Source organism: Leptonychotes weddellii, chromosome 1 (genome assembly GCF_054177405.1).
Source record: "Leptonychotes weddellii isolate Sample4059 chromosome 1, ASM5417740v2, whole genome shotgun sequence".
Lineage (NCBI taxonomy): Eukaryota > Metazoa > Chordata > Mammalia > Carnivora > Phocidae > Leptonychotes > Leptonychotes weddellii.
Genome location: NC_138369.1, coordinates 50,059,260 through 50,086,409, shown reverse-complemented (window position 1 = coordinate 50,086,409; position 27,150 = coordinate 50,059,260). Strand labels below are relative to the sequence as shown.

At 53.4% G+C, this 27,150-nt stretch overlaps 2 protein-coding genes across 3 annotated transcripts in view; one reads left to right on the top strand and one right to left on the bottom strand.

The window, feature by feature from the left end:
- MGLL (monoglyceride lipase) overlaps window positions 1-27,150 on the bottom strand; it is a 114,067-nt gene that overhangs the window by 3,889 nt on the left and 83,028 nt on the right. For both annotated transcript variants that reach the window (XM_081823127.1, XM_081823129.1), the window contains 2 exons: window positions 16,480-16,569; window positions 2,451-2,666 (listed from right to left, as the gene is read on the bottom strand). In XM_081823127.1, coding sequence (XP_081679253.1) covers window positions 2,451-2,666; window positions 16,480-16,569 — 306 coding nt within the window. The remainder of the gene's footprint in view (window positions 1-2,450; window positions 2,667-16,479; window positions 16,570-27,150) is intronic.
- The window catches only part of ABTB1 (ankyrin repeat and BTB domain containing 1), a 104,961-nt gene that overhangs the window by 17,537 nt on the left and 60,274 nt on the right, over window positions 1-27,150 (top strand). The window lies entirely within an intron of this gene.

The window sequence follows — 27,150 nt, the reverse complement described above, 5'->3', positions numbered from 1 at the left end:
CTCTAGAACTTTTTCGTCTTGCAAAACTGAAACTCTGGCCCCGTTAAATTCCCTCTCCTCACTCCCCACTGCCTTGGGCAATCATCATTCTACTTTCTATTTCTATGGTTTTTTGACTACTTTAGATATTTCACACAAGTGGAATCATACAGTACTTTTTCTTTTGCAATTGGCTTATTGTACTGAGCATAATGTCTCCAAGGTTCATCCATGTCATGACGTGAGTCAGAATTTCATTCATTTTTAAGGCTGAACACTATTCCATTATTGGTCTAGACCCCATTTGATTTATCCACTCAACCATCGATGGACACCTGGGCTGCTTCCACCTCTTGGCTGCTGTGAATAATGCCTCTATGAACATGGGTGTGTGAGTATCTTTTAGAGACCCTGCTTTCCTTTCTTTTTCTGAATTTCTCTTTCTTTTCTTTTCTCTTTCTTTTATTTTATCTCTTTTCTTTCTTTCTTTCTTTCTTTGTTTGTTTCTTTCTTCTCTCTCTCTCTCTCTCCTTCCTCCCTCCTCCTTCCTTCCTTCGTTCCTTCCTTCCATCCGGAGAGAGAGAAAGCGTGGGGGGCGGGGGAGGGGCAGAGGGAGAGTGAGAGAATCTCAAGCAGACTCCACGCTCAGCGCGGAGCCTGATGCGGGGCTCGATCTTACAACCCTGAGATCATGACCTGAGCTGAAATCAAGAGTCAGATGCTTAACTGACTGAGCCACCCAGACACCCTGGTCTTTTTTCAAATTTCTAATAGAACTCTCTAATAGGTAGCTCAAAATGGAATTCTCAATATTCCCTAGCTCTCTCTCCCAGTGTTCCCCATTTCAGAACACATGCTGCGAAGCCCACCGCCCGGGGCTCGCCCTGGTCCCTCTATCACCGTCCCTCCCGGCTGGCCTCCGCCCTCTACTCCTGTCTCCGTATGGCAGCTGTGAGGACGCCTGGAGAACTGAAGTCAGTACAGGCCGCTCTCCAGCTCCAGACGCTCCTGCGGTCCCCATGGAACGGAGAGAAAACGTCCTGACTCTCCAGGGACACAGGCCACCACTCCCTCGATTGGCTCACAGCGCCCCCTGTTGGCTGCTCACACACACCGCGATCTCACCAACCTGGGGTCTTCGGGCTCGTTCTCCCTTGGTCAGGAATGCCCTTCTGCCATTCTCCCTGTGCACCCCATCTGAAGTAAGAGCTTCACCATTCCCTCTGATCACCCAGCCCACCCGTGGCACCGACCCCCTGCATCATCATCCTGGTCAGGTTTCTGTTTATTGCTCATCCTGCTGGGACGCAGGTCGCATGGGAGAGTCGGACTTGGCCTGTCGGTTCCCCCGGCCTGGCACAGAGTAGGTGCCCATGAGTAGCTGAATTAATGATGAACTGAGTGGTCTTCCTGGTGCCAAGGCCAAGGTGGGCAGCGGGAGGATCCCACCCCGGCTGCAGGTCCGCCTGCCTTTTCACGCCCTCCGCCACTACCACGAGCCTGCTTTCCTTTCCCTTTTCTCCTTTCTCTTCATCCACGAATCTGCATCTGCTGGTTGGTGCGGGCCGGGGTCTGCACTTCCTAATGGTACAAGGGGAGCACTTGATGGTTGGCAGGGATGCGAGCGTCTCTGTCAGCGAGGTGCGGGGTGGAGAGGGCCGGGGGCTCGAGCAGAGGACCTGAGTTCGAATCCCGGCTCCACCCCTGAGTAGGTGTGGGCTCTGTGCGACTTGCCTGCTCTCCTTATAACCGAGCAGGAAATGCCCTGGACGCAGGGCCCCCACGTGTGGTTGCTCAGGCTGTCGCAGCACGGTCAAAGACATGTCTGCTCGGGAGGGCACCCCGGGGCTGTGTCTGCCCAGCCAGCCACACAGAGCCATCTTCAGCTGTGTCGCTTGACGGGCACACAGCAGGTGCTCCTCCGGCGGGGGCTCTTCCCAGTTCCACCAGGCAAACAAAATGGGCACATCTTAACCCCATGCCTACATCTGCCATCGCAAAAGGTGCGCCGAGGGGGTCCCTTGCAGTTTGTTGCGTCTGACACGGCCACAGGTGCTGTCCCCTCTGCAGGACATGCTCTTGAGTCCCTCGCAGGGCCCCCGCCCCTTTGTGCTCAGAGCCGGTGGTGGCAGCTGGGCTGGAGCTGTTGCTGCTGGTGCAGAAGGCCAGCGCGTAGGGAGGCCGGGCAGAACACACGCCCTTGACCCTTGGTCATGACAGAGCTGAAGACATGCCCTCGGGAGGCCTCTTCTGCTCAATGCCCGGCTGTGGGTGCTCTTCCTGACCCGACAACTTCTCAGTGTTCCCTCCTCCTTCCTTTCAAGCTCGGTCATGAGAACGGTCAGCTAGTGGCTCATGCACTCCCTTAGAATTAACAGATGCCTGGGATTCCTGGTGCTTATTCCCCAGGGGGGCCCCATGGGGTGCCACCTTCCCCCCTGCCTTGGGGAAGTGGGGGGGCAGCTGCTCACCTTGAGTGTCTTGTCCTGGCTCTTGGCGGACTCCATGAGCAGGTAGGCCCCTTTGCTGTCACAAAGGCCGTCGGCAGAGCCCTGGAGCAGCAGGAAGGGCAAGGTCAGCTTGGGGAGGGCCCGCTCCACCCGCGCGACGGCGTTGAGCAGCTGGATGACGAAGCACACCTTCAGCCCTGCCCGGCAGTTGAGCGGGTCCGAGTTATAAAGGTCCACCTGCAGGTAGAAGAGAGAGCGAGTTCCATCAGTTTGTGGCTAGGGGGCGGGGGGACTCCCTGTCCAGAGGCACAGACCTATTCCCTGGTAGTCTTCCTTCCACTCCAGCCTCAGCGGCTGATTCCATTCGAGGGAGCTCGGTCTGGGGTGTGGGTGCCGAGAATGGGCAGCATGGCCGGCCCTTCCAGAACCCGGACCTGCACTACTTCTAGTGCCTCTTGTTCCAGGCTCTACTGCCTTCCACATTCATACATGTGCCCACAGACAGTTCCAAAGCAGGCACTTGTCATTTAAAAGATGTGAGCAGCATCATATTGTTTGCTTTGATGATTTCACTCAGGAATAGCTCCAAAGATGTTTTGGTGTTAGTTTGTGTGGATTTTGTTTTCTTCCTCGACTTAGTGTCTGCCCGTTTGGAGTGGGTAAGGAGCCCACACGCACTGCTGGAAGGCCCGGGGCTGGCAGGAGGGGTCCTGAAGGCACACAGCAGGGCCCTGCCCCATGAACTTTAGGAGCAGCAAAGCTCACGGCAGGTCTGGGCTGCAGAGGTTGCCTGCCACCCTGACAAGGAGCCTGTTGCCACCCTCAGTCATGTCTGCCCCCTCGTGGGATGTGCCTGGAGGCGCATCCTCCCTCCTAACCATCAGCCCACTGGACCTGACCCTGACACTGTCCCTGTTCACGGCTCATAAGCCTACCCAGGCTGCTCTGGCACCCTGTCCTGCTCTCTCTAGCCCAGATTAGTTTCTGCCTTGACTCCTCCTGCCTTTGAAGGGACAGTGAGCTGCCTGCTTACTATGGCCTGAGATGGGGCATCTGTCAGAATTTGGGTAACAAGTTTCTAGAACTCTCTGAGGCCCATGGGGGCAGGTGTGAGACCACAATGCCCCTTCACCACTTTCCTCCTCCTTGCCAATGGGTTCTTTCTTAGCTAGTTGGAGAAGTGCCCTGTGGTGTCAGGACCAGGTGAGGGAGCAGAGAAGCCACGGGGACAAGGCGTATGGGAACAGCTGTCTCGTGAGGCCGCCAGAGTATCCACTGTGTTCTGACTCTGATTCTTCGAACGCGGGAGCTCCATCTCCCCTTCTTCACTAACCCCTACAGGGCCTGAGCCAGAATCCTAGATCCGTGCCATGAGGAGACAGGCTGTCCTGGGTGGCCCGTGCCATCCCCAGATTCCTCCCATGCTGGGGGACTGAGCATGGCCAACCAGACCATTCGAGAAAAGCCACACGAGAGGGATTAGCCACTCCCTGCAGCTGAGCTGGTGTGACTCCTGCAGGGCCGGGCCATCTGTCTGAGGGCTGAGAGGATGGGACTGGAGGGGGCAGTGTGGGGGCAGCGCATGGCCGCAGCAGGAGATCATTCGGGGTCTGTGAGGAAACCTGCTTCGGGAGAGGGCTATAGCGTCCACGAGAGAGCCCTGGGCTGGAAGTCTGTCGTAAACTGACGCTAATAGGAACAATGGCAACTGCAGCACCCATGACCCGACACATACTCTGTGCTCAGCATGGGGCCAGGGTGTCACATGCAGGATCTCATTTGGTAAAAAGAAATAAGGATAGCTAACATTTATTCTGAGCTCTCCTTCAAGTTTGGCACTAAGTGCTCAACCCGTTTCACCTTCACAACCTTCATAAGCACGCTGTATGAGGAGGAATGGCTCTCGTGATCCCTGTTTTGCAGAGGAAGAACCTGTCATTAGTTTCCCAAGTCTTGTTCTCCCCTATAGAACCCTGGGTGTTTAGTGGGCAATAGTACCGCTCAGAAGAAAGGACTACATTTCCCAGCCTCCCTTGCAGTGGTGTCATCATGTGACCAAATCCCAGCCAATAGGAAGTGAGCAGCAGTGCCAGGCGCACCCTCTGGTCAAGGCTTGTCCTCCTGTTGCCCCTTTCCCTCGTCCCACCGGCGAGGGCGGAACACGGGTGGAGTAGGGAGAGAGGTGAGACCACACAGACGAGGGCTGCACCCTGGAAACGGTGAGCAAAAAGATGGGTGCCGGGGCGCCTGGGTGGCTCAGTCGTTAAGCATCTGCCTTCGGCTCAGGTCATGATCCCAGGGTCCCGGGATCAAGCCCCACATCGGGCTCCCTGCTCGGTGGGAAGCCTTCTTCTCCCTCTCCCACTCCCCCTGCTTGTGTTCCCTCTCTCGCTGTGTCTCTCTCTGTCAAATAAATACATAAAATCTTTAAAAAAAAAAAAAAAAAAGATGGGTGCCACTGGCCATGAGAAGTCACTGCGCAGAGGAATAAGCCTCTCTCCTGTTAAACCCCCATTGTGTGGTCTGGTCCCAGCAGGCTGGTGAGCTCGGGCTAACAGCGCTCCATGTGAAGCTGCAGAGCGCTGCTTGCCAGGAATGTGTGCTAATGAGAGCACAGGGCCAGAGCCCATTAAGTCCTGCCTGAAGCCGCCCGACACTTTGCCCTGCTGACCCAGACCTTCCCGGGCATGCGAGGGCCCTCCAGGAGTCTGCTCCTGGGTTTAATTGCTCTGACAGTCCAAGTGGCTTCCTGCCATGTCTTCCTGCTTCCTTTTTCCATTTCTTGATCACGTAGGCCCTGTTTACACAATGGTCTATTATGGGCCCGGGGAAGGAACCAGCAGATGTGTTGGGGAAAGGGCAGGCCCTGGTGTGAACCTGGGTGGAAGGCAAGGGGCAGAGGGAAACTGGGACCAGCAGGGAAAGGAGGGCTGTACCATGTGGGAAAACTGAGGCTCAGAGGGCCCAACCCTCCCTCCCTCACCCCAAGTAACCATTCTGGCCCAATCGTGGCAGACTTTGTTTTTTGAGAGCTTAAGATCTAAATCTGCCCAAAGTCCTCCTTTTAGGGTAGGGGATGTGTCCTGTCACCCCCAGGAAGGAGATGGACAGGGCTCTCCCTCCTAGCCAGGTCCAAGCCCCAATCACTGGTCAGCAGAACTAGCCCATTCGAAACCAGAGACCAAAGAATCAGTCCCAACAGATGGCTTACTGTATGATCCCATTTCCATGACATTCTTGAAATGACAAAATGAGAGAACAGGTTAGTGGTCGTCAGGGCTCAGGAGGGGTGAGATGGGAGGGAAGTGGATGTGGCCATAAAGGGCAACATGAGGGATACTGTGGTCGGGGATGTTCTGGGGCTTGACTGTATCAATGTCAGTATCCTGGTTGTGATACTGTCCTAGGGATTTGCAAGATGTCACCATCTGGGATCCCTCTGTATTATTTTTTTTTACAAGTACATATGAATCATAATTATCTCCAAATAAAAAGTCTCATTAAAAACACATACCAAAGAGCCAGTCTTTGGTACTATCTCTCGCACCCAGTTCCCTCCATTTTTTGGACCACAGCTGGTCCCTCCAGCTGAGAACAGTGTCTGCTGGGGACACACCAGCCAGAGGCTGATCTGAGTCCAAGCAACTGAATTCTTGCTCCAGATGAATGACTTCTGGGGCACCTCCACTGGCTGAGACTTGAAGTCCTTTTTCTTGGGGTAGTCGACTGAACAATATAAGGAAGACCAGAGGAGTGAGGACCACCAGCCCTGACACCTCCTAGCTGTGTGATCTGGGCAAGGCTCTTCTCTTCTAGATTCGATTTGCCAATCTGTGAAATGGGGTAATAGTGGAAGTGCCTCGGGAGATTCAGTGAAATGATAAGGCCCCAGTGCCAAGCCCAGGGTCTGGTCTATAGTGGTGGTAATGATGTGGGCGTTGCATCTGAGTCTGACACTGGGAAGCAAGGGGAGGAGAGCCACTCTTTGCTAGAAGTAGGGCGGAGTCTGCTTCAGAGACCCCAACCCACATGGCCTCAGGTAAGGCCCTTCTCCTTCCTGGGCCTCAGTTTCCCCGTGGAGGGGACCTCAAAGATTCTCCTTGGGCTATAAGCTCATAAGCTGTGAGTGTTTTCCTGGCCTCCTGTGTGTGTTTAGCGATCCTCTAGTACCTCGCTGTTTTCTGAGGCTCTGAGGGCTGTCAGCAAAGTTGAACTTGACAGCGAGGGATGTGCCAACTGGGACTTCTGACTTCTGCCCATGGTCTCTCTCTGGGAAGAAAACTTTGCCCTAAAGCACAGTAAATATAGCTGCAACCCACAGCAGGGAGTTTTCTTAAACTTTTGGTTGAGCAAAATATAGGCCCCACCCCTACAGTCAACTCTCTTGACCTATTTTTAGAAAATCAGTCTGTGATGAAAAGCAAAATTAATTTTTGATCCGAATTATATTAAAAATAACTCACATACTGAGCCCTTAACTCTGTCCCAGGTGCTATATTAAGTGCTTTACTTGTATTTGCTCATTGAAACTTCTCCGGAACCCTATGCAGAGACTAGTATTGTTACCACTGTTCTATACGTGAGGAGCCCGAAGCTCAGAGGGGCAACGCGACTCACTCAAAGTCACACAGCAAGTAAGGGGCAGAGCCAGGATAAGAACACAGGCCGTTGGGCTCCATGTTAGCCTTCTTAACCACTCACCAGGCTATGCTCCCTGTCCAGAGAAGAGAAAGTAAAGGTGGGTCTTGTGCACTCAGATGGCCAGGAGCTGTGGAGGTGGCCCTCGCCAGGAAAGAAAGAGGTGGGTCCCTGGTGAGGACCAGAAACATCTGGGCCTGACAGATAATGAAGTGACCTGGTGGGTCCCAGAGGTTGCTTTCCTTCACAGGCTGCTGAAGGGGATGGGGGGCACCCTCAGGGCCCAGACCCACAGGACACGGTCTCCCACTTCACAGAGAAAGGTAGCCCCGCAGGCCTAATCTCCTGTGATTTCCCCTGAGGTACCCATAGATGTGTCTACGGCTGGGGCTTTTTGACCCTTCTTCCCTCGAATCTCTCCCTGTTCCTCTGGAAGCCTCACACTTCCTCCTGTGCTTTAGAGCCCATCCATCCTGGGATCCCCACCTCCTTCCTCCATTGTTTAGGTCTCTGTTAATCCATCTGTTTTCTTCACAGGAAAAATCAGATCACTTTCTCTGGCCTGCAGGAGAGAGAGAGGGCATGGCAACTCTATCCAAATGATCTTTGGGAAACCCTGGGAGAGCCTAAAATGGACTGGCAGGTCTTTGCAGAGGCAATCCATTCATGCTCCATCTTTGTCTTGAATGGTGGGAGAGGCGGGCAATCTGTAGTGGGGAAAATCCCGTCCTCCATGCACTGGCTTCCCTCGCCCGTCTCCAGTGCTTCTCCGGCCTGACGCTCCTCGCCTCACTGATGTCTACTCCGCTCACAGGCCTCCGGACCGACTTCACCCCTTCAGGGAGGCCTTCCTCCCCAGGCTCTCAGGCTCGCGGCCCCCTACCAGTCCCGCACGTGCCCCCTGACGGCGGTCAGGTGTTTGCGCGCCTTGCACTCAAGCCTCGCCCAACATCCCACCCCCCCCCCCACCCCCGCCCGCCCAGGGCAGACACTGGGCAGATGAACGGATGAGCAAGCCGACCTTCCTCCACCCGCCCGAGAAGCCGCCCTCTGGGCCCTGGGTGGCAGCTGGGAACCTCCATAGGGGGCTCGCTGGCCCACAGCTGGCAGAGGGGCTGATCACAGCTGGAATGACACCAGGAGGCCTAGAGGAAAAGGTCCCTCTTTACTTCATCTCAGGAAGAACGGCTGGGCATGACAGAGGAACCCACCCGTCCACAAAAGGTCAGCTCTCTGGAGCTGCTTGCGGTTGCTTTCCCTGTGGTTCGTGGGGCTGTGTTCTCATGACTGCCAGGCTTATGGAATATTCTAAACGCAAATAAGAATTTACCATTGAAATTGGCCTGAATACGGAACATACTGAACGTGGAAGACAGCCTTACCTGGGGCCGCCTGCACAAGCTTGCCTGTCCATGTGTCCTCTCCTGTTGGGCCTCAGCAATTCCACCCTCCCCCCGCACCCCAGCTGGCTTGCAGCGCCCAGAGAACCCTGCCCCGGAGAACACCACTTCCTGCCAGCTTTAGGGCCAAGTCCAAACTCCTGCCGTGGCCTGGGAGGCCACAAGCAATGGGCTCCAGCCACTGCTCCACGGCCTCCTGCGACACCCCCCCACTGCTCCCCAAGTACTTCTGGGCCTCGTCCACCTGTCTCCTCAGCCTGGCTGCCTGTAGAGTTTCTCTTCTCTTTCCACGCTCAGCTCAACTGCCCCTTCCTCCGGAAAGCCTCCCTCCCCTGGGGCACCGTGAGCCATCGCTGCTCCTGTCCTTCCTTCCTGTGCCCATCTTCTGTACCTACAGACTGGGGCTGCCCCTGACATTTCCAGTTTCCAGAATCCCCCTTTCCGTGTCCTTCCTCCTGTCTGCTGGGGAGCCCTGCTCCCTCCTGAGGGCCAGTTCAAGTGTTTCCTCCCATTGACCCATGCCCAGACACCACTGGGGCAGCTGGCACTTCTGTCCCTAAGGCTCCGGTATCTGTAAGGACAGATGTGGTAATGACAGCCCCCATCTCTGTGGTGTCTACACTGCCCCAGGCTGCAGCCTGGCCCCCAAGGCACCTGAGGACCAGTGACACTGAGTGTGGTTTCCAAGGTCATGCTGGGGCACAAAGAAAGAGACAGAGTCGGGGAGCTGGGTCTGGACTTAGGCCTCGTTGCTGCAAAGCTTGTGCTCCCTCCACCGAGCATGCAGCCTACCTCTTTGTCGTCTACCAGAACCACTGGTGTCTCCTTCTGTCCCTATGACCCTGGAAGACAGGGTGGCTCATCAGCTATTCCCAGCCTCTGGCTCAGGGCCTGGCCCGAAGCAGGGGTTCCACGAAAGTTTGCTGACCTGACGTGCCGCCTGCAGGATGGCAGAGGGGAAATGAGGGTCTTGCCTAACTTGGCCCAGTCTCCCCAAGTTGGTCGACTGAAGGCAAAAGCCCTGTTCAGCAGGAGGCCCAAGGCTATGACTACCGGAGTAGGTGCCCAACCTTGGTGCTTGAAATTCTTGAGCTAGACAAGAACCGTCAGAAATAAGGACACTGCAGTTCCCTTCTGGATATAAAAAGGATTAATCGGGATCAGCCTACGTGTATGAGTTACCACTTAACCAAGAGCATGTGAATTACTGAACATTCTTTCCCAAGAATTACTTTTTCTATTAAAGCTTAAACTCCTGGACATTCTGGTCTCTGCCTTTTGGAGCCATGAGCTGGGCTGGCAGGTCATGACCCTGGGCACGTGGGCGCAGGTGGTTTGCACAAACCCACCACAAGTCTCTGGGGCTTCTTTCTGGAGGGCTGAGGGTCTTCACAACCACAAGTGATGCGGACCCTGCTTGCTCCTTTGGAGTGGCATTCCCTGAATTGTGACCTTGAACTCACACACAGCTCCTGAGTGGTCACCAAGAGAAGGGGAAAAGCAGCCACCATATTCTCCACCTGGTCACACCACAGCCACCTCTTCAGAGGCCTGGGAACTGAATAAACAGTAAGGGGAACAGGAAGGCATTACAGGGATCTTACAGGACCACCTCCCTAACTGCTGGTCACAAAACAGCAAGATCACATGATCGCAAGTCTTAAAATCAAAAGTTGGTGGCAACTAAGGAAATCAGAATATGGTCTAGATAGAGAATGGGGTAGGGAATTATTGTCACTTGTCCAAAGTGTGATAATGGCATGGGGTTACATGTACATATCCTCCTCCGGGGTCCTTCCTCTTGGGCAATACACGCTGAAGTATTCAGGAGTTTGAGATCCTCGTGTCTGCAACTTTATTTTCAAAAGGTTCAGCCAAAACAGTGTATCCACTTCATGACATTGGATTGGGCAATGATTTCTTGAACATGATATCAGAAGCATAGGCAACATAAGAAAAAGGGAGGTAAGCTGGACTACATCAAAATGAAAACCTTCTGTGCGTCAAAGAACACTACCAACATAGTAGAAAGGCAAGCCACAGAATGGGAGAAAATACTTGCAAACCATATACTGATAAAGGGTTAGTATCTAGAATATATAAAGAGCTCCAACAACTCAACAACAACAAAACACAAAAAGCCTAATTAAAAAAAGAAAAAGGGCTTGAATAGACACTTCTCCAGGGAAGATACACAAATAGCTGATAAACCCATGAAAAGATGCTCAGCATCATTAGTCATTAGAGAAATGCAAATCCCTTTGGGGCATAAACCCAAAAGTATCAAAAGCAGGGTCTCGAAGAGATATTTGCATACCCATGTTCACAGCATCATTATTCACAGTAGCCAAGAGGTGGAAGCAATGTAGGTGTCCATCGGACACGCTCAGCTCAACGGCCCTTACAAAGGCAGTTCTGACACACGCTACGACATGGATGAGCCTTGAGGACATGGTGCCAAGTGAAATGAGCCAGTCACAAAAGGACACATACTATATGATCACACTCATATGAGGGCCCTAGAATAGTCCAATTCATAGTGACAGAAAGTAGGATGGTGGCTGGCAGGGGCTGGAGAGGATGGGGAGCAGAGAGTTACTATTTACTCGGGACAGAGTTTCCATTTGGGAAGATGAGAAAGTTCTGGAGACGGATGGTGCATATGGCTGAACAACCCTGTGAATGTACTTCACGACCCTGAACTATACATTTAAAAATGGTTAAGACGCTAAATTTTATGTTCTGTGTATATTACCACAATAAAGTTTAAAAGAGATAAAATAGATATCCATATTGATATTTTCATATTTAAGCACGGATTGAACAAGCATGGCAGAATATTTCCAATTGGTGCATCTCAGGGAAGAGTATAGGGGAGGGCATTGTACTACCACAGTGACTTTTCTGTAGATTTGAAATTTTCCATAATTAAAGCTGGCGGAGAAAGCTCCTTTCCCTACACTCCCAGTTTTCAGGTTTGCCAGTGGGAGCCAAACATCCCTTGGGTAGGCTTGGGGCAGGGAGACCCCTGTGGGCAGAGTCCGCTGTTTGGGGCTTGTGTCTGGCTGGGCCATTTATGCCAAGGCTTAGCAAGTCAGCTGCATCCAATCCTCACGAAAATGGGGGTCCAGATCTTAGCTTCCGGGTGGCTTCGAGGTGATGGAGGGTGTCTTGAGAGATCTTGGCCCAGGTGGTATTCCCATGTGAACCCAGCCGAGCGCGCAGCTTCTTTCTTCTTGGATCACGTGAAGGTACTTGGGAGAGAAGCTACAGGGCAGGGAGAGCACCTTGTGGTCGTGGGTCTGGCTGGCAGCTGGGACTCCTGCTGACTTACTGGCTTGTCCGCTGCCTGCAGGAACCTGCCTCTCTCAGAGTTGGTGGCGGGAGGAGAGCTGTGAGCAGCAAACATGGGGTGGGGGGCGGGTCCACGGACCCCTCGCATGCAAGGCACAGGACCGAGTTAGACCCATTCCTGTGCTCCCTGCTGGCCACTCCCATATGGAGACAGACATTCCAAGAGACATTCTAACGGCCCGTTATTTATTTTTTTTAAGGTGTTAGTAAATTATTAGCTGCTTCAAATAGACAAGTCCTCTGTAGGGAATGTAAGCTAGGAATTATGGAGAGTCACAAAATAAAACCAGCTAACCAAACCGGGCATACTGGAAAGTTAATAACCGCTTCTCAGAGGGGATTTCTGTGGGAGGCTGTGTCCTGGGGACAGAGTGGGAGGCTGAGGCCTATCTTTAGCTGTGGTGACAATTAGTCAAAAGCCTCAGTGATGGCCGAGCTTTCCAAGACCTGGCAGGAGCCTTCCGAGGGCCATGGGCAGATACGGCCTCCCCACAGCAGGGCTGGGAGCCATGTGGGCAAGAGGGGCAGGCGAGCCTCATCCTCAGCGCGGGGCACCTCTGAAACGCTGGGCGGGGGTCTAGGGCGGCGCCCCCCTGGAGGAAGGAAAGGAAGAGAGCTGGCCACTGCTCACAGCAATCCGGGTGCCTGGATCTTGCCATATGGCCTCACCGGCAGGAGTGCCAGCAGCCAGAATGTGCTCGGAGGGCAGCCAGAGTATTTATAGAACACAGAGACGTGGTCCCAAAGACAAACTGCCTCAATGTACACACAGCAGATGCCCCTCGTAGAGGGTCTCATCATAATCACAGCCCTGTCTTCCTCCCAGTCCGCACCCAGTTCACAGGCTGGAGCTCAGAGAAAGCGGTGCCTTCTGTGCGTGTGGAATTGGGTGGTTATCAGTGGTTTGAGGGTGAGGAGATTGTCAGCAGCCTCCCCTCCTCGCCTCTTGCCCCAGTGTCCTTGGCCGGAGAACTATTTAGAACATCCAAGGCTTCTCAGAGTGGGAGGGATTCATCACGTTGTGAAAACCCCACGGTTGAGGGTGGAATGGTGAATACGTCAGCACTCTAATGTTCTGGCCAAGGATGCTAAATGTGTAGACAAACAAAAAATGCCCGAGTGGCAACTTCTTTGTTCTCAGGATTTTAATGCCAAGGGCACTTGGCTCAGAGTAGAGAGATCTGGGCTCAAATCCTTACTTAGTAGCTGCGTATCCTTGGGTAAGTGACTTGCCCTCTCTGGGCCCACGCTCCACAAATGCAAATACTGGTAGTAAGACTGGCTTCCGGGAGCTGTGGCGGGACACAAGGGCTAGGGTGTGTGACTCGGGAGAAGGGTACGACAGTGGTGCCCTGGCTGGTGTCGGGACAACGTGAGGCATCTCGGCCTGTATTCCTGGAGGCTTCGCACGCGCTGGGAGGACGGGCCTCCGTGGGCTGGTGGCCATGACGTCTGGCTGGGTCGTGAGAACACTTGCCACACTAAAGCCCAAACGCAGGTCGGGCTTTTAACATTCGGACGACAGAGCCAGCCTGCTTCCCCAGAGACAGACTTCCAGATCTTCCAAGAGCCTGCGGCCCCTTCCACCGGGTCCTGCTTTAGTGAGCTTGTTAGGCGAATGTCTCTTTTCTTTTTGGGGCTTTTATAGCTGCAGGGTTCCATGGGAAATATCTTAGCTAAAGATGGGCCTTAAGACACCCTGATGTTAGATCCGGGGAGGTGCCTTTTCTGAACACATTTTCCCCCTGGGCGTTGCTATTTTTAAGGCTCAGGCAGAATGTTCAAAGGGAGTCTCAGAGCTGCAACAAGCGAGGGGCTGATTTTCTCTGCGGAGGGATGGAAACTCTTGCTCCTTGTTTATTCCAACTGGAGTCCAGCCTTCCCTCCGAGTCTTCCCAGCAGGGAAATGGATTAGCATTTCTAAAGAATTACCCCTTTTGCCTGACCGCTCAGAAACCCGAGAAATGAGGGTGCACAGGGTTGGGGTGCGGGCTGGACGGGGGGTAGGGGAAGAGCCTGCTTGCTCTGTGTTCACACCAGACTCCCGTTTTCTGTAAGGCCTTCAGTGGAATTTTCCATTATCTCAAAAATGAGATAAAAGCTCTGAAATTTGCTCCTTGTAAACAAAGAGGGTTTGGAATCACTTCATTATCTTTTCTTCCCCCTTCCTTTTTGCCCAAGTACCTTCAGGTGTAAGATAAACAATTTGAATTTGCACCTGGACGTTTCATCTCAAAGCTGTCAAAGGGAGTGTGCGCGCGCTCTCTCTCTCTCTCTCCCTCATTGCTGTGCTGGCACAGCTAAGGCAAAGATAATTGGTCTTACTAGAGATCGCACATTCAAGCCAGAGCCATTATTCGGGATGCCAGCAGGTGGAAAAGCCTCCGTCACAAAGTGAACCCCGCACACGGGCCACAGCCCACAGCCATGGGCTGTGTGCACCTGCTCTTGTGAGACAGGAAAAAAAGCTTAGTGATTGTCCATGGTAGCTGGAAGGAGGCAGCCAGGCAGGCTTCTCAATCAGATGGGTTCAGCTCTGGCCCTGAGGAGTTGTGCCCCTTGGACAACGTAAACCCCTACTTAACCCCTGAGTCCCAGTCTCCTCATCTGTGAAATGGGGTCAATGTCCACCTCATTCACACACATCAGGATTAGATCGAACAGCACGAGTTTGACTTTAGTGTTTCTGGGTCCTAAAGTGGTGCCTTTTCACTGTATAGATTGGATTTTGAAATGAATTTTTTTTTTCTTTACTCAAATATTCTTTGATCCTGGGGGTTTAAATTTGGCCCCAAAATGTGGCTTTGGGAGGTATTGTAGATTTTAAAAATGGATTAAAAGTTTCAAATGAATGTGGATGACTTAGGCAGATGGGACATCCCGGGGGGGGGCCCCCTACAGGCCCCGCCACCCCCTAGGGTCTCTTGCCAGCGTCATTTATAAACAGGTGGCCCTCAGCAGTCCGGGAGTCAGACCTCTGATCAGGACTTCTTCCCACACATTAAGGCCAATCCCCATTTAGTTGTCTACTCTCTAAGTGACTCATTTTACAATGAAGTTACAACCTGAGTGCTCAGGTCCTGAGGAAACCCAGGAAAGCCACTGGAATACCAGAGCACCCCACTCCATTTTCCAGGAGTCTTGGGGAGCCAATGATTCCATGGTTTCCAACTCCTAAGGCAAGAGGGGAAACTGAGGCAGAAGAGTAGCAAAATGATTTGCTTAATCCTGAAGATAATTCTGGTATCTTCCAGAAGCCCAGGGTTGCCTCCTGTCCACTGGCCATGAGCCCACTGGGCTCCCTGCCCCCGCAGAGAGCAGGTGGAGGAGCACACCCACCTAAGCTCTCAGGCTAGCCCCTGCAGCTCACCTGTGTGGCTGGATGAGCTCCCGGCACCTGTCCGGCCCCCAATCAAAGGCAGAGTGCAAGGTGCTGGACGTCAGCTAGATGGGAAGTGGGCCAGCTCGCTGAGCAGTCTCTTAACAGACCCATCCAAATCTCTGGGGTTTTGGACTATACTCAGACACAGTATCTCAGGCACATGAGTTGACCTTGACCTCTTGTCCCTGCTGACCTTGGTGCCTGGTCCCAGAGGTGGTGACATTAACCAGATAGCAAAACCTCCCAGCTTCTCTCTCTCAAAGCCACCTTGCCTTTTCTGAGCTCCTTTCAGCTGGTGTAGTTCTTAGAGAAGGTAGCCCAGCTCTGCCTGGGGGGCTGTGATGGATTCTTGGCAGGGCAGTGGCTCTTAGGAGAAGGGGTTCATGAGGTGCCTTATGATCTGACCTCAGTTTACCCCTTGCCAGTCACCTGCTGCCCTCTCTGCTGTGGCTGAACCGAACTATTGACTGTTCCGCAAATGGGCTATCCTCCCTTTGTGCCAGGTCTTTATCAGCACAGTAACCTTTGCCGGGAACCCTCTTCCTCTGAAGCCCCTCCAGCTCTGGCACCAGCTTCCACCTCCCAAGCCATAGACATATGACTTTTGGCCTGGTCTGAATCCAATCTGCTACCATCATCCCAATTTGCCCCCCAGGAACTGCCCTTCTATACGCTGAACCCATGAGGTTGGATGGGGTCAACACCACTCCTTTTCCTGAACAATAAGTCAGGCCCAGACAGTCTGCCAATAAGAATCAGCCCTGAGACATTTGTTGGCTTTTCAACAAACTGTCTTTCTGCTGGGGTTGCTTAGGTAAAGCTGCTGGTTGCCATCCTTGCTTCCACTTTGGGAAAGGTTGCCTAGGAATGAAGCCAAACCAGGGGATATGAGAGCTGGGGAGAGACAGATGGTGAACAAGACTTTTGAGCCCCTGGATCCAGCCATGCCTGAAGCCTTTAGTTCCATCCACCAATAAATACCTCTTTTTGCTTGACTCACTTTGAGTGGGGTTTCTGTCACTTGCAGCCACAAGAGACCTGGCTGATTCACACAATTTCATCTGATTTGCTCCTTTGCATGTTCGGGGTACAGCTGGGGCATCATAACCACCTGTCCCTTCCCGCCCAATCCTGAAGCCACACAGCACCTCATGCATCTTCATGTCCCCATCACTTCACGCAGGGCCTCAGTGAAAGGGTGGGAGACAGCCATGGATGGAACTACCACTCAGTTTCCCACCGGGGCTGGTCCCCCCAGGTTTTCAGAAAGACTCACCTCCGTCTTATTCCGAGAGAGCATGCTGGAGTCAATTGGGCCCAGGGACATGTTTGGCAGGACAAGGTTGAGAACTTTCGCAGCAAAGACCTAGTGGGGAGGGGAAAACAGGGGGTGTGAGTTCGGTGGCATCCACGTCCAGCTCTGCCCACGGGACAGTTTACAATAAATTAAGGAAAGTGACGCCCAAGCTGAACATCAGCCAGGTTCGCTTCCCAAGGCTGAACAGCCCGGGACTCCCCCTGCTCTGATTCAGACAGCCTCTACTTAGTCTGGCTCGGATCTGTGCTGTGGGTGAGCCGGGCGGGAGGTGGGCCGCCGTGGCTGACGGCAGGAATGCCATGTCTATTTTTTGCCTGCTCCGGATCCTGTGTGGCTGCCCTCCCTGCAGTCCCTCATCGCTTGTGGTTTGGAATTCTCTGCAGGAGCTGCCCAGCTGAGTTCTTAGGCACAAGTCACTTCTCTGGGGTTCCTAAAAATACACAGCAGGGGGGCACCTGGGTGGCTCAGTCGTTAAGCGTCTGCCTTCGGCTCAGGTCATGATCCCAGGTTCCTGGGATCGAGTCCCACATCGGGCTCCCTCCTCGGCGGGAAGCCTGCTTCTCCCTCTCCCACTTCCCCTGCTTGTGTTCCCTCTCTCGCTGTGTCTCTCTCTGTCAAATAAATAAATAAAATCTTAAAAAAAAAAAAATACACAGCAGGAACAGAATCACCCAGATCACTTGTGAAGTGGGGGAGCTCGGAAGACCCCAGAGGAGCCTGCTTTGATCGGAAAGAATCTGTGGATTGCCTTGGTTTCTCTTGGAGGGAAACAGAAATAGTCACCAGTCTGATCAGGAGATGTGTGGCAGAGGGAAAGAGACCTGATCTGATCCCTGGCTGTGCAATCGTGAGCACTTGGGCACAAGATCTGAACATAGTGGAGCCTCTGTTTCCTTAGCTGCCAGTGGGGACTTTGGCACTCCCCCTGAGGGCCACTGTGTAAGCTGGCACACAGTAGGTGCTTAATCCATGCTCCTTGAACTTGAGCCCAATGCAGGAACAAGCCTCGCCTCCCCACCCCATCTCTCCAGCAGGATCTGGTGTTTGCCCAGGAACAGTGTGAGCCTGGATCTCACACTTTTGCCTGCAGAGGGGGGCTGTTCTCGTTTCTGCACTGTGCACAGACACTCAGGGGTGAGAGATGCTATTTTACGAGTGAGCTGTGACACGCTGAAATTAGAATCGCATGGAAGATGGTGAGTGGTGAATTCTCGGTCTGTGTGGAAGGCGCACATCACAGAGCTGAGAGGTGATGTCCCCTCGGTACCCTCGGAGGGGGCGAGGGCACTAACATCTACCAAGTGACAATCTTTGGTGTGTTGCATACAGCTGTAGGTGCCCGGTCTTTTTATCTTGACACAGATGCCGTGAGGTGGGGGTTCATCCTCATTGAACAGACAAGGAAACGGGGCCCAGCCGTTTCTGAATGGGGGCAAGGGTCTGGGCGAGACTGCGCTTTCCTCTCATGCCACTGGCCTTGCTTACTCTCTCTCCGTATGAGTGTAAGTGGGGGCCTCCACTTTCCTGTGGATGACCACACACGGCGGCCACTGAGGCTCTCTGCGGAGACATTGCTGTATGCCCCCCCACCAACCCCCTTGGCACTCAGAGCTATAAAATGTCCTGTGTCCTCGGGCTGTACAAACAGGATGTCACCTCACACCACTGTCTCTCAGACAGGGAGATCAGGCCAGGGATCAGGCAGAGAAGAAAAAAGTGCTTTGCTCCTGAAGGAACACAGGTGCATCAAGCCACTCTGAGATCTACACGGTCAGCTCTCCATGCTTCAGGCAAGGATGGGAGCTCCCTGCCTTGAAGACCAGCCTCGCTCCCTGCACCCCACGCCCTGCGGTCCAAGCCAGCAAACCCCATGCACGTCAACTCGCTGCCGTTGACGTGCCAGGCACCACGCCAAGTCCTAAGCTGACTTGTGACGTCTAGCATAGAAATAGAAGGGAATCCAACGTGGAGCACTGGGGAAGGGCCTGGACTCGGCCACACAGTCTGCGGCCTCATGGGATGGACAGGACCTGTGGGGTGGGATCGAGTCAAGGCGGGGTCGTGGGCCAGCCCCACAGACGAGCACAGGACCCGGACGGCTCGGAGTTCGGGCAGCGCTGACAAAGGAAAGGGTTTGGGTGCTTCCAAAGGTCTATGAACTCCAGGAATTGGAGGTTCCTCTGGGAACCTGAGTTGGGATCTGTGCTTTTAAAGGTTAAAGAAAAAGTTTAAATGAAGAGAAAATATAGCAGATGAGGTGCGCATTGCCACACATGGTGGGGAGGTAAAGCGCTGTGCCCTGTGGCCCCCACTGGGCTCTGACGGCATCGGGAGCGCGGCCTCTGTGGGACTTGTTTCTTCCAGTGGGACTGGCCCAAGGGCGACACTGTTAGGGAAGAACTTAATGTGTAGCCCAAAGCTTGCACAACGGGCGTCTAGACCTCTTGCCGTCCTCAGTGATTCTTGCCACGGCTCCCTCACCAGGCCTGAGGGCGGACGGTTGACCGTGTGTGGCCCTGCCATGCCTCGGAATCACCAGACACGTTTGGCCTGTGTGCCCGTCTGGTCTGGCCCAGTCTGCTTGAGGACACCGCTGTTTTCTACCCTTCAGTTTCCTACCCATTCCCAGATTAGATGGCCTACGAGCTCCGCAGCCCCGCCGGCCTACAGCGAAGTGAAGGAGGGAGCCCACACAGCATCCATGCCAGCGCCTTAAGCCCACCACCTGATTCCTTGTTTGCCAACAATTTATGTTTGTGGCCATCACCTGATTCTGCGCGGCCCCAGCCCACAGGGGCAGGCCAGTGGTGAGGAGACAGACTTACCTTCATCTTTGAATCTATGCTCCTGCCATTGGTGCTTCTTAAACCAAAACATTTATGCCCCAAAGTGCCAAGACCCCCATTTCCAGGAGAAGATGCTGACGGTTTAGGTTTGACAGGGACCAGAAAAGGCAGCGCGGTGGCTCGCACCGCCCTTGCTCTGGATTAATAGGGCTGAGGGAGGGGACCAGAGGGCCAGGAAGGACTCCACCTGCTGGAGAGGAGCACTGTCCTCTCTCCGAGAGAACACTTCACTTTCTCTTAACAGAGGAGCTTTCTGCAGCTAAAGGAAGCTTTTAGGAAAAGAGTCTTGGAGGAAAAATAAAAGAGGAGGGCCGTTTCTGGAGAAGTATTTCCTTTGTACAAAATGAACAATGCCCGGGGCGCCTGGGTGGCTCAGTCAGTTAAGCGTCTGCCTTCAGCTCAAGTCATGATCCCGGGGTCCTGGGATCGAGCCCCGGGTCGGGCTCCCTGCTCAAAGGGGGGTCTGCTTCTCTCTCTCCCTCTGCCCCTCCCTCTCCTCCCCTTTACCACACTCGTGCTCTCTCTCAAATAAATAAATAAAATCTTAAAAAAAAACAAAACACAACAAAACAAACAAAAATCCCCAAATGAACAATGGCAGGGTCTGGTCTCTGAAGGAGACTAACCAGTTACGGGCAGATCAGTCGGCGGCCGTGCCTCCCCCTTCCGAGTCCAGTGGGCCAAGCGCTGGGGAGACTGCTCCCTCCCACAGCTGCCAAAGGCCTTTTCCCCAAAGAACAAGTAGGAGGAGCCAGGGCAAGGGCACACGGGGCTCAGGACGGGAGGTGGCCGGTGGTCGCCTGGATGTGACTGGCTGTGTGCCCCCCACAAGGACTCACAGGGCAGCAGCTACTCTTGCTCCCGCAAGGGGGCCGGCACTGGTGCGTCCAGGATGGGCGAATGCGCCGAAAAGGACCAGCTCACGACAGGACGACTCCAGTGCCCGAGCAACAAGAGTCAGTGACTCGGTCACCAACACAGATGAGGGGGCAGACTCCAGGAAGGCAGGCTGAGACACTGTGGCCTTCTCTCTCTTCAGCCTGGTTATGCCTTGGCACTCAACTCTGCAGGACGTCACCCCGAGAACAGAAGGGTCTTGGCGCCAAGAGATTGCTAAACCCTGGGTGTGAGTTTGCACCAGGGAGAGTCCGTGGAGAGGCCCGACACACCATTCACGGCACAGGCCTACGGAGGGAAAATTGTGAGGGAGACTTCTTGACTTCAGGGATTCCCTTGAAGTGATTTGTGGCACCCTGCCTTCCCAGGAAGACAGCACTGTTGTTGGAACCTTCTGGTCCTTCCATCCAGTTAGCACACTGGCGGTGGGCACGGCACCCCCACCCGGCCCTCTGCCTTCCTGATAGTCCGTGGCCTCCCTGCTCTAAGTGTGGTCCTTGGACCAGGAGCACCCGCAGCACCGCAGCTCCTGGGGACTCTGGCCTATTGGATCAAGGGCTGCATTGTCACCGGACCCCAGGGCATTCTTGTGGGCTGTGAAGGTTGATGGGCGGCCATCACAAATGCCTCTTCCCAGGACCCACCCTGAAAGGTTCTGATGGAATTAGTCTGAGGTGGGGCCCTGGCGTCAATAGGTTTGTTTTTTTTTAAGCTCCCTGGGTGATTCCAGCGTTCAGTCAGAGTAGAGAAAGTGCTCCTGTCCCATCATGGTTTGGACAGGGTTGGGGGTGGCACACAGATATCTCTGAAGGGCATGCTGCCCTTTTGAAGGAGCCACGATAAAAGCTGTTTGGACGGCCCTGACCCTCAGCCCTTTTTCTAAAGCTGCATGGTAAGTTTCACACCACATTTCTAACAAGACGCAACTGGGTAAAGGCAAATCTTTTGATGACAATAATGTGGCTTAAAAAAAAAAAAAAAGAATTAGGTGATTAGCCTCTTCCCCACAAAAAAATCCAAGAAGGTTGCAGGGGCAGGATGCGTGGAACAGTTGCAAAAGATACTCCCTTTCCCTGCTGTTCTTTCAGGGGTTGTTTATTCTTTTAGCCTAAAGGCTAACGGGGGAGGAAAGGGTGAGGCAGGGCAAAATGAACCGAGCAGGGGCAGCGGGTTGATTGGTGTGATGCAGAGAGCCAGAAGGGCTGAGAAGGGGGCATGAAGTAAGGAAGGGCCATGTAGTAAGGAAAGAGCGGGGCTGGAAAGGGCCTGACAGAGCCCACACCCTGAGGATCCATTTTGTTCAGGCTCCTAGGTGGCTGCCGCTGCGTCCCACCATGATCCCCACCAGCCGGGAGAGCCCCCCATCTACCTCCAAGGGAAGGTAAAAGAAGCCAGCAGAGGTACCAGGGAGGGGTGCTGCTCACCCATAAAGAAGTTGGAATCGAAGAGAATAACCTCGTTGCCAGTTCCCTCAGTCTCTTCGGATAATCCTGCAGGAGTGTGGAGAGAGCCTCGGGTCTAGCTCCGGGAAGGGGCGACCCCGGACAGCCCCCCTTGAGGTGCGATCTCCCCCACAAATCATGACCCCCTCAAGCTAAGTCAGGTTTGTGCCACCCAGTGGTGCTGACTCAGCAGGGACCCCAGGTCTTACCACCGGAGGATAATTTGGGGGCAAAGACCTACAGCTAATGGGCCCAAAGTTGCCAGCCCCCAGCCCCAGAAAGAGAAGACTGAGAGCCAGGCAAATTTGGATTCAAACTCTGGTTCTGAATCACCAAGAAGGTCTATGGTCCTCAGTTTCTTCATCTCTCAAATGGGGACAATGAAACAGACCTCGAAGCGTTGCTGGGGAGGTTACCTGAGACCTGGTTCCCAGAGAGCTCCTCCCTAACTGCCCTTCTGGCTTCTGGCCCCAGGAGAAACTCAAAAATACTCCTTGGCTGACTGAAGAGAGAGCACCTGCTGATGTTTTTCAGAGTGAAGGTTTCAGGAAAAGTGTGACCTGCAGCTTTGTAACAAACGTCACGGTCACAGACAGAACCCCAAACTATTGCACCCCCAAAAAAGGACAACTCTCCCAGAAGTGAGGCCCACCTCCCCATGAGCAAGGGACTAGAGTGTGTCACCGGCCCTTGACATGCCCTTGGGGCGTTCCTGGATGAAGTGCGGCGCCCATCACTTTAAATACTAGTGACTTGCACAAATGCCTCTATTGATCCAAAAGGTTTTAATGGCTCCCTAAGATCATTTTTAAGCTTCTGCCACTGAAAGACTTGACATGAGGGAGGGAATTATAATCGCTATCTTCAAAAGTGGCTCCGGCAAGCTGACTGGTGCGCAAGAGGGCCAGAACGCCAGGCCTTCTATGAGGGTGACATCCGTGCAAGGGTCAGCCCAGAATTTGTTGGTGGCGGAGGAATGCACCCTCAGGCCAGCTGGGACTAGAAAGTGCCTTGTGCCTTTCCCGTAAGCAGAGCTGGGGAGGAGGCAGCCGGTGCTCCCTGCTGTCTGCCCTGTGCCTGACGCATCGCAGGGGCTCCCCAAAGATGTGTTGGAGAAACGACTCGTTCCTTGAATGCCAAGCGTCTAGAAGTCTGAACCCCCCAGCTCCGACTGGGCAGGCACCTGCAGGACAGAGGTAACACCCCCCCCCCACCCCGGCCCCAGGCACATCACAGGTGCCAGATTCACGGACCAGTTCAGGACGGTAGTTTAAGTCCTGGTCCCCGATTCTAACTTTACAGCAAGTGTGAAAGAGTGGCAATTTCCTCTGCTGCCTCCTGTTTCCCCTCCGCCCCCAGCCCCCAGATTGTCCCCAGGGCCTTCTGGAGCCCAGTGACTACAAACAGATGAGAATGCGCTCAAGTCAAGCAAAACTGACGGCAGGCGTGCTTTGGGGTGAAAGGGAGCATCCTGCCTTGCTCGCCGGCCAGGGCTGGGCACAAGCTGACCTTGAGCAAGACAATTGGCCTCATGTTCTCTTCTGTGAATTGGGAATGACTTTCTCTCCTTACTGGGTGGTGGCGGAAAGGAACTGAGATGGGGAGGGTCATGCACCGAGGGCCAGGTTGATGGGGAGTGGAAGCATCTGGAAGTGCTGGGCGGGCTCCTGCATCCCTGACCCTGGATCCCAGGGGACAACCTCCAGGCAAGGGGCAAAGAAGATCATTTAGAAGATTACCCTCCTGGCAGGCTGAGCCCCTGCCCTGACCCCAGGCACTGCCCAGGGGGAATTCGGGTGTTCCTCATCACCCCCGCCTGGAAAAGTGAGTGGCTCTGCAACCTGTCCCCAGTCCTGCAGGCTAGCCCAGGGCAAGGCCAAGTGAGGACACCCAAGTCTAACTCACACAACCTACTGGCTGGGCAGCCAAGGGTTTCGCCTCTGTTCCCCGGGAATGACTCTAGCCCTGCTGCCTGCAGGGTGTGGGACATGGAGATAATCCCCAGGAAATGGCCTCATAAGCAGCTGAGGCTTGTTCTGATACACTGGATACTGTTTCCAAATCTCTCCTGCTGTCCCTTCCCTTGTGCAATCACATTCTAATTACACAGACAGTGTTTTGGGGGCCAGAAGCCTCTGTCCTCCTTGTGTGTTCTCCAGGCTAAATATACCCCAGCTTGTTGAAAAAAGAGCATGGAGGTAAGACCAGATGTGTGCAGGTCTGGCAGGGTGTGTGTGGGGCCGTGCGGTCTGGCAGGGGGATTGGTGTTCCCACATTCCAGGGGGTGGGGGCTGTCTCCTTCCACGTGCCTGTCTATACTCAAAGACTCGGGTGCCTCATTGCTGCCCACTTTGATGATTTGGGGAATCTCTCCAGCAGGAGTTTGTTGCCATGAAACAAATCGTTGGTACAGTCCACGGGCTGAGCTCCGGGAGAGGAGGCACGAGGCCAGGACTCGGCTTTGGGCTCTGTCGCTTGGCCCCGGGAAGGCCCCCTCCTCCATCTCCACTCTCTCAGGTGGGGTTGGTCTCTGGGAAGCCGTCATCTCGGAGGTCTGTCACGGAGACCTCACCTAATCCAGGACCTATCCTGAACTATTCCTGTTAATCCTGATGGGATGAACTATTCCTGATAATCCTGAAGGAGCCATAAGAGTAAAACAGCCAAATTAAAGCCAAACCCACAAAAACCAACAAGCCAGCCAAAAAAACAAGGCCAGCGGAAAGCACAGAGAGGGTACTCTCGTTTGTGTAAAACACAGGAACAAATGGAGCACGCCCATGCGTCCCAGTGGATGGAGACTCGGGCCCCGCCTCCACTGGGCAGAGAGACTGCCTGCTGTCTATCCCCTCTTCATCTTTCAGAGTTTGAACGCTGCGAATGTACTATTCTAATGATGTTTAAATTTTACACAAGGTTCTATGAGACACTTTCAGGAAGGCTGTCACGCGAGACTAGATGTGCGCAGGGTAATCAAGTCACCCGGGGGCGGGGAGGCAAATGAATCAGAGACTCTGTCAGTCAAAATCGCCCAAGACCCAGGGGCAGCAACAAATTTCAGGGTGGGGAGGATGTGTCCTCAGGTCTGGGGGCAACAGGAAATCCAATCTGTCTTGGTTAACAAGAGGAGACCAGCACCCCCAGGGATGGCTGGTTCCTGATTTGACAAGGTGATCTATTAGCGCAGGGCTCCGGGAGGTCACGCTGGCAGCCTCGCCTGCAAGTTCCACCTCTGCTAGCGACTCTGAGGCGGAGCCTTGTGGCCCAGCTCTGGGCTCTGCCACCATGACCCCCTTGTGCATTTTATCTGGAAAGCCCCACGGTCGCTGGCTGGTCTCTAACGGAGAATGCCCATGGCAGAAAATACCTATCTTCTGTGGGGAAACATCCTAGATGGAGAGCAGACAGCCCTGGATTCAGATCAATCACTCAAGTTGTGTGATCCTCGCGAGTCACTTGCCCTGAGCAAGCCTCAGTGTTCCCATTCACAAAACAAGGGCACAGCCTCTCCTGAGGGCGATAACACACAGGAAAGCTGGGCACATGCTTGGCGCTCACTGAACTGAGTAAATCTTCCTGAATCAGAGCACATGGATGCCATGAGAATTCCCCTCTCCGCTGTGACCCTGGTCTTGCTTGTTCTACTTGGAAAAGAACCCTCGATTTGAGTGATTTGGCCTCATGCTATATAATCACAGTCATGATGGGAGCCGTCCAGGAGGTCACGCATCCTCTTGCACATGTCAATGACTATGAAGTAGCCCGTCTGTGCATTACCTATGGTTCTGGTTTCATCATCTGTCCTCCCACACAGCCCTGAAATTTACTAATGATAGTTGATTTCAACAAGTCAGTGGTGATTTGCCTTCAAATGGGGTAAAATTCAAAGAAGCTAGTATCTCTATGCTTCTGCAAATTAAGTAAATCATTGTTCTCTGGTTAAACTATCAGGTACTTCCAGGTTTCTCTCTTGCTCAGCCTGTCTCCATTTCAAATTGGTGACATCTCTCTATCTAAAGGAAAGCCTCTACACAGGACCTGCCCACCCATCTCTGGCGTGGGCTGGAGGAAACACTTCGAAGACATTTTTATAAGGTTTCATTCCCTGTCCTATGCTCCCCTATTTGGGTCCTCAGGAGAATACTGGAAGCATCAGAGCTAAGGCAATTATTTAAATGTCCTGCTGTCATTTGACGGTGAGGCCAGGGAAAGGGGGGTAAGCCGTGGGCTGATGGCTACCCAGTTCCCCATGGCCCCATGACCCCCACCTCACCCTTTGAGTCCTTTGAGAGTCCTGACAACTGGCTCAGACAGCAGCCCCACCTGGCATTGGCATAAGATTAACCTTTCCCTGGGGATCCATGGGGTTGGAATTCTCCACTCTCATTCAGTTATGCACTCTCTTAAACCCCATGCCCCTAAAGGATGGGTCCATAACATTCACAACCCACGTTCACAACAAGCAGTCCTGTGATGCCATGCTTTCATCTCCTTTCTCAGAGAGAAAGCACCTGTTCTGCTCCTAGGTAGTACAGCTGACTCTTGAACAATTCGAGGGCTAGGGGTGCCGAAGCCCCGCCCAGTTGAAAACCATATATAACGTTGACTCCCCCCCCAAACCCAGCTACTAATAGCCTACTGTTGACTGGAAACCTTACTGAGAATATAAACAGTTGGTTAACACATATTTTGTTTGTTGTACGTATCATACATTATATTCTTACGATAAAATAAACTAAAGAAATAGTTATTAAGAGAATCATAAGGAGGGGCGCCTTGGGTGGCTCAGTCAGTTAAGCGTCTGCCTTCGGCTCAGGTCACGATCCCAGGGTCCTGGGATCCAGCCCTGCATCAGACTTCCTGCTCGGCGGGGAGCCTGCTTCTCCCTCTCCCTCTGCCCCTCCCCCCTGCTTGTGCGTGCGCTCTCTCTCTGTCAAATAAATAAAATCATTAAAAAAAGAGAAAGAAAATCATAAGGAAGAGAAAATATATTTACAGCACTATGAAATCCACGTACAAGTAGGCTCATTGTAGTTCATACCTGTGCTCATTTGCCGTGTCCAAGGAGCTCGAAGTCCCAGAGCCAAGAGGATGGACACGCATGCCACTGCCTACCAGTATAACCGGGACAACAAAATGATGGCTAAAACAAGGGGATGCATCCCTAGAGTCAGAGGGAAAAGTGCTCTGGGCCAGAGCAGAGCAGAGCTGCTGTGACTTCGCCCCTATGTCACTGTTAGAAATTGCCTGCAGTTCCACTCCCTGGGCACTTTTGGTTCAAGTTGGCAAACATTCAATGAAAATCAGCCCAACCCTGAACACAGATTGTTAACAAAGGTTATTTTGCTGGATTCCTAACCCGTGTCACCTTTTCCCTGTTTAACCTCCACCAATAAAACATGCACAGACAGGAAATCATTCTTCTTTCATCTCTAAGGAACAAA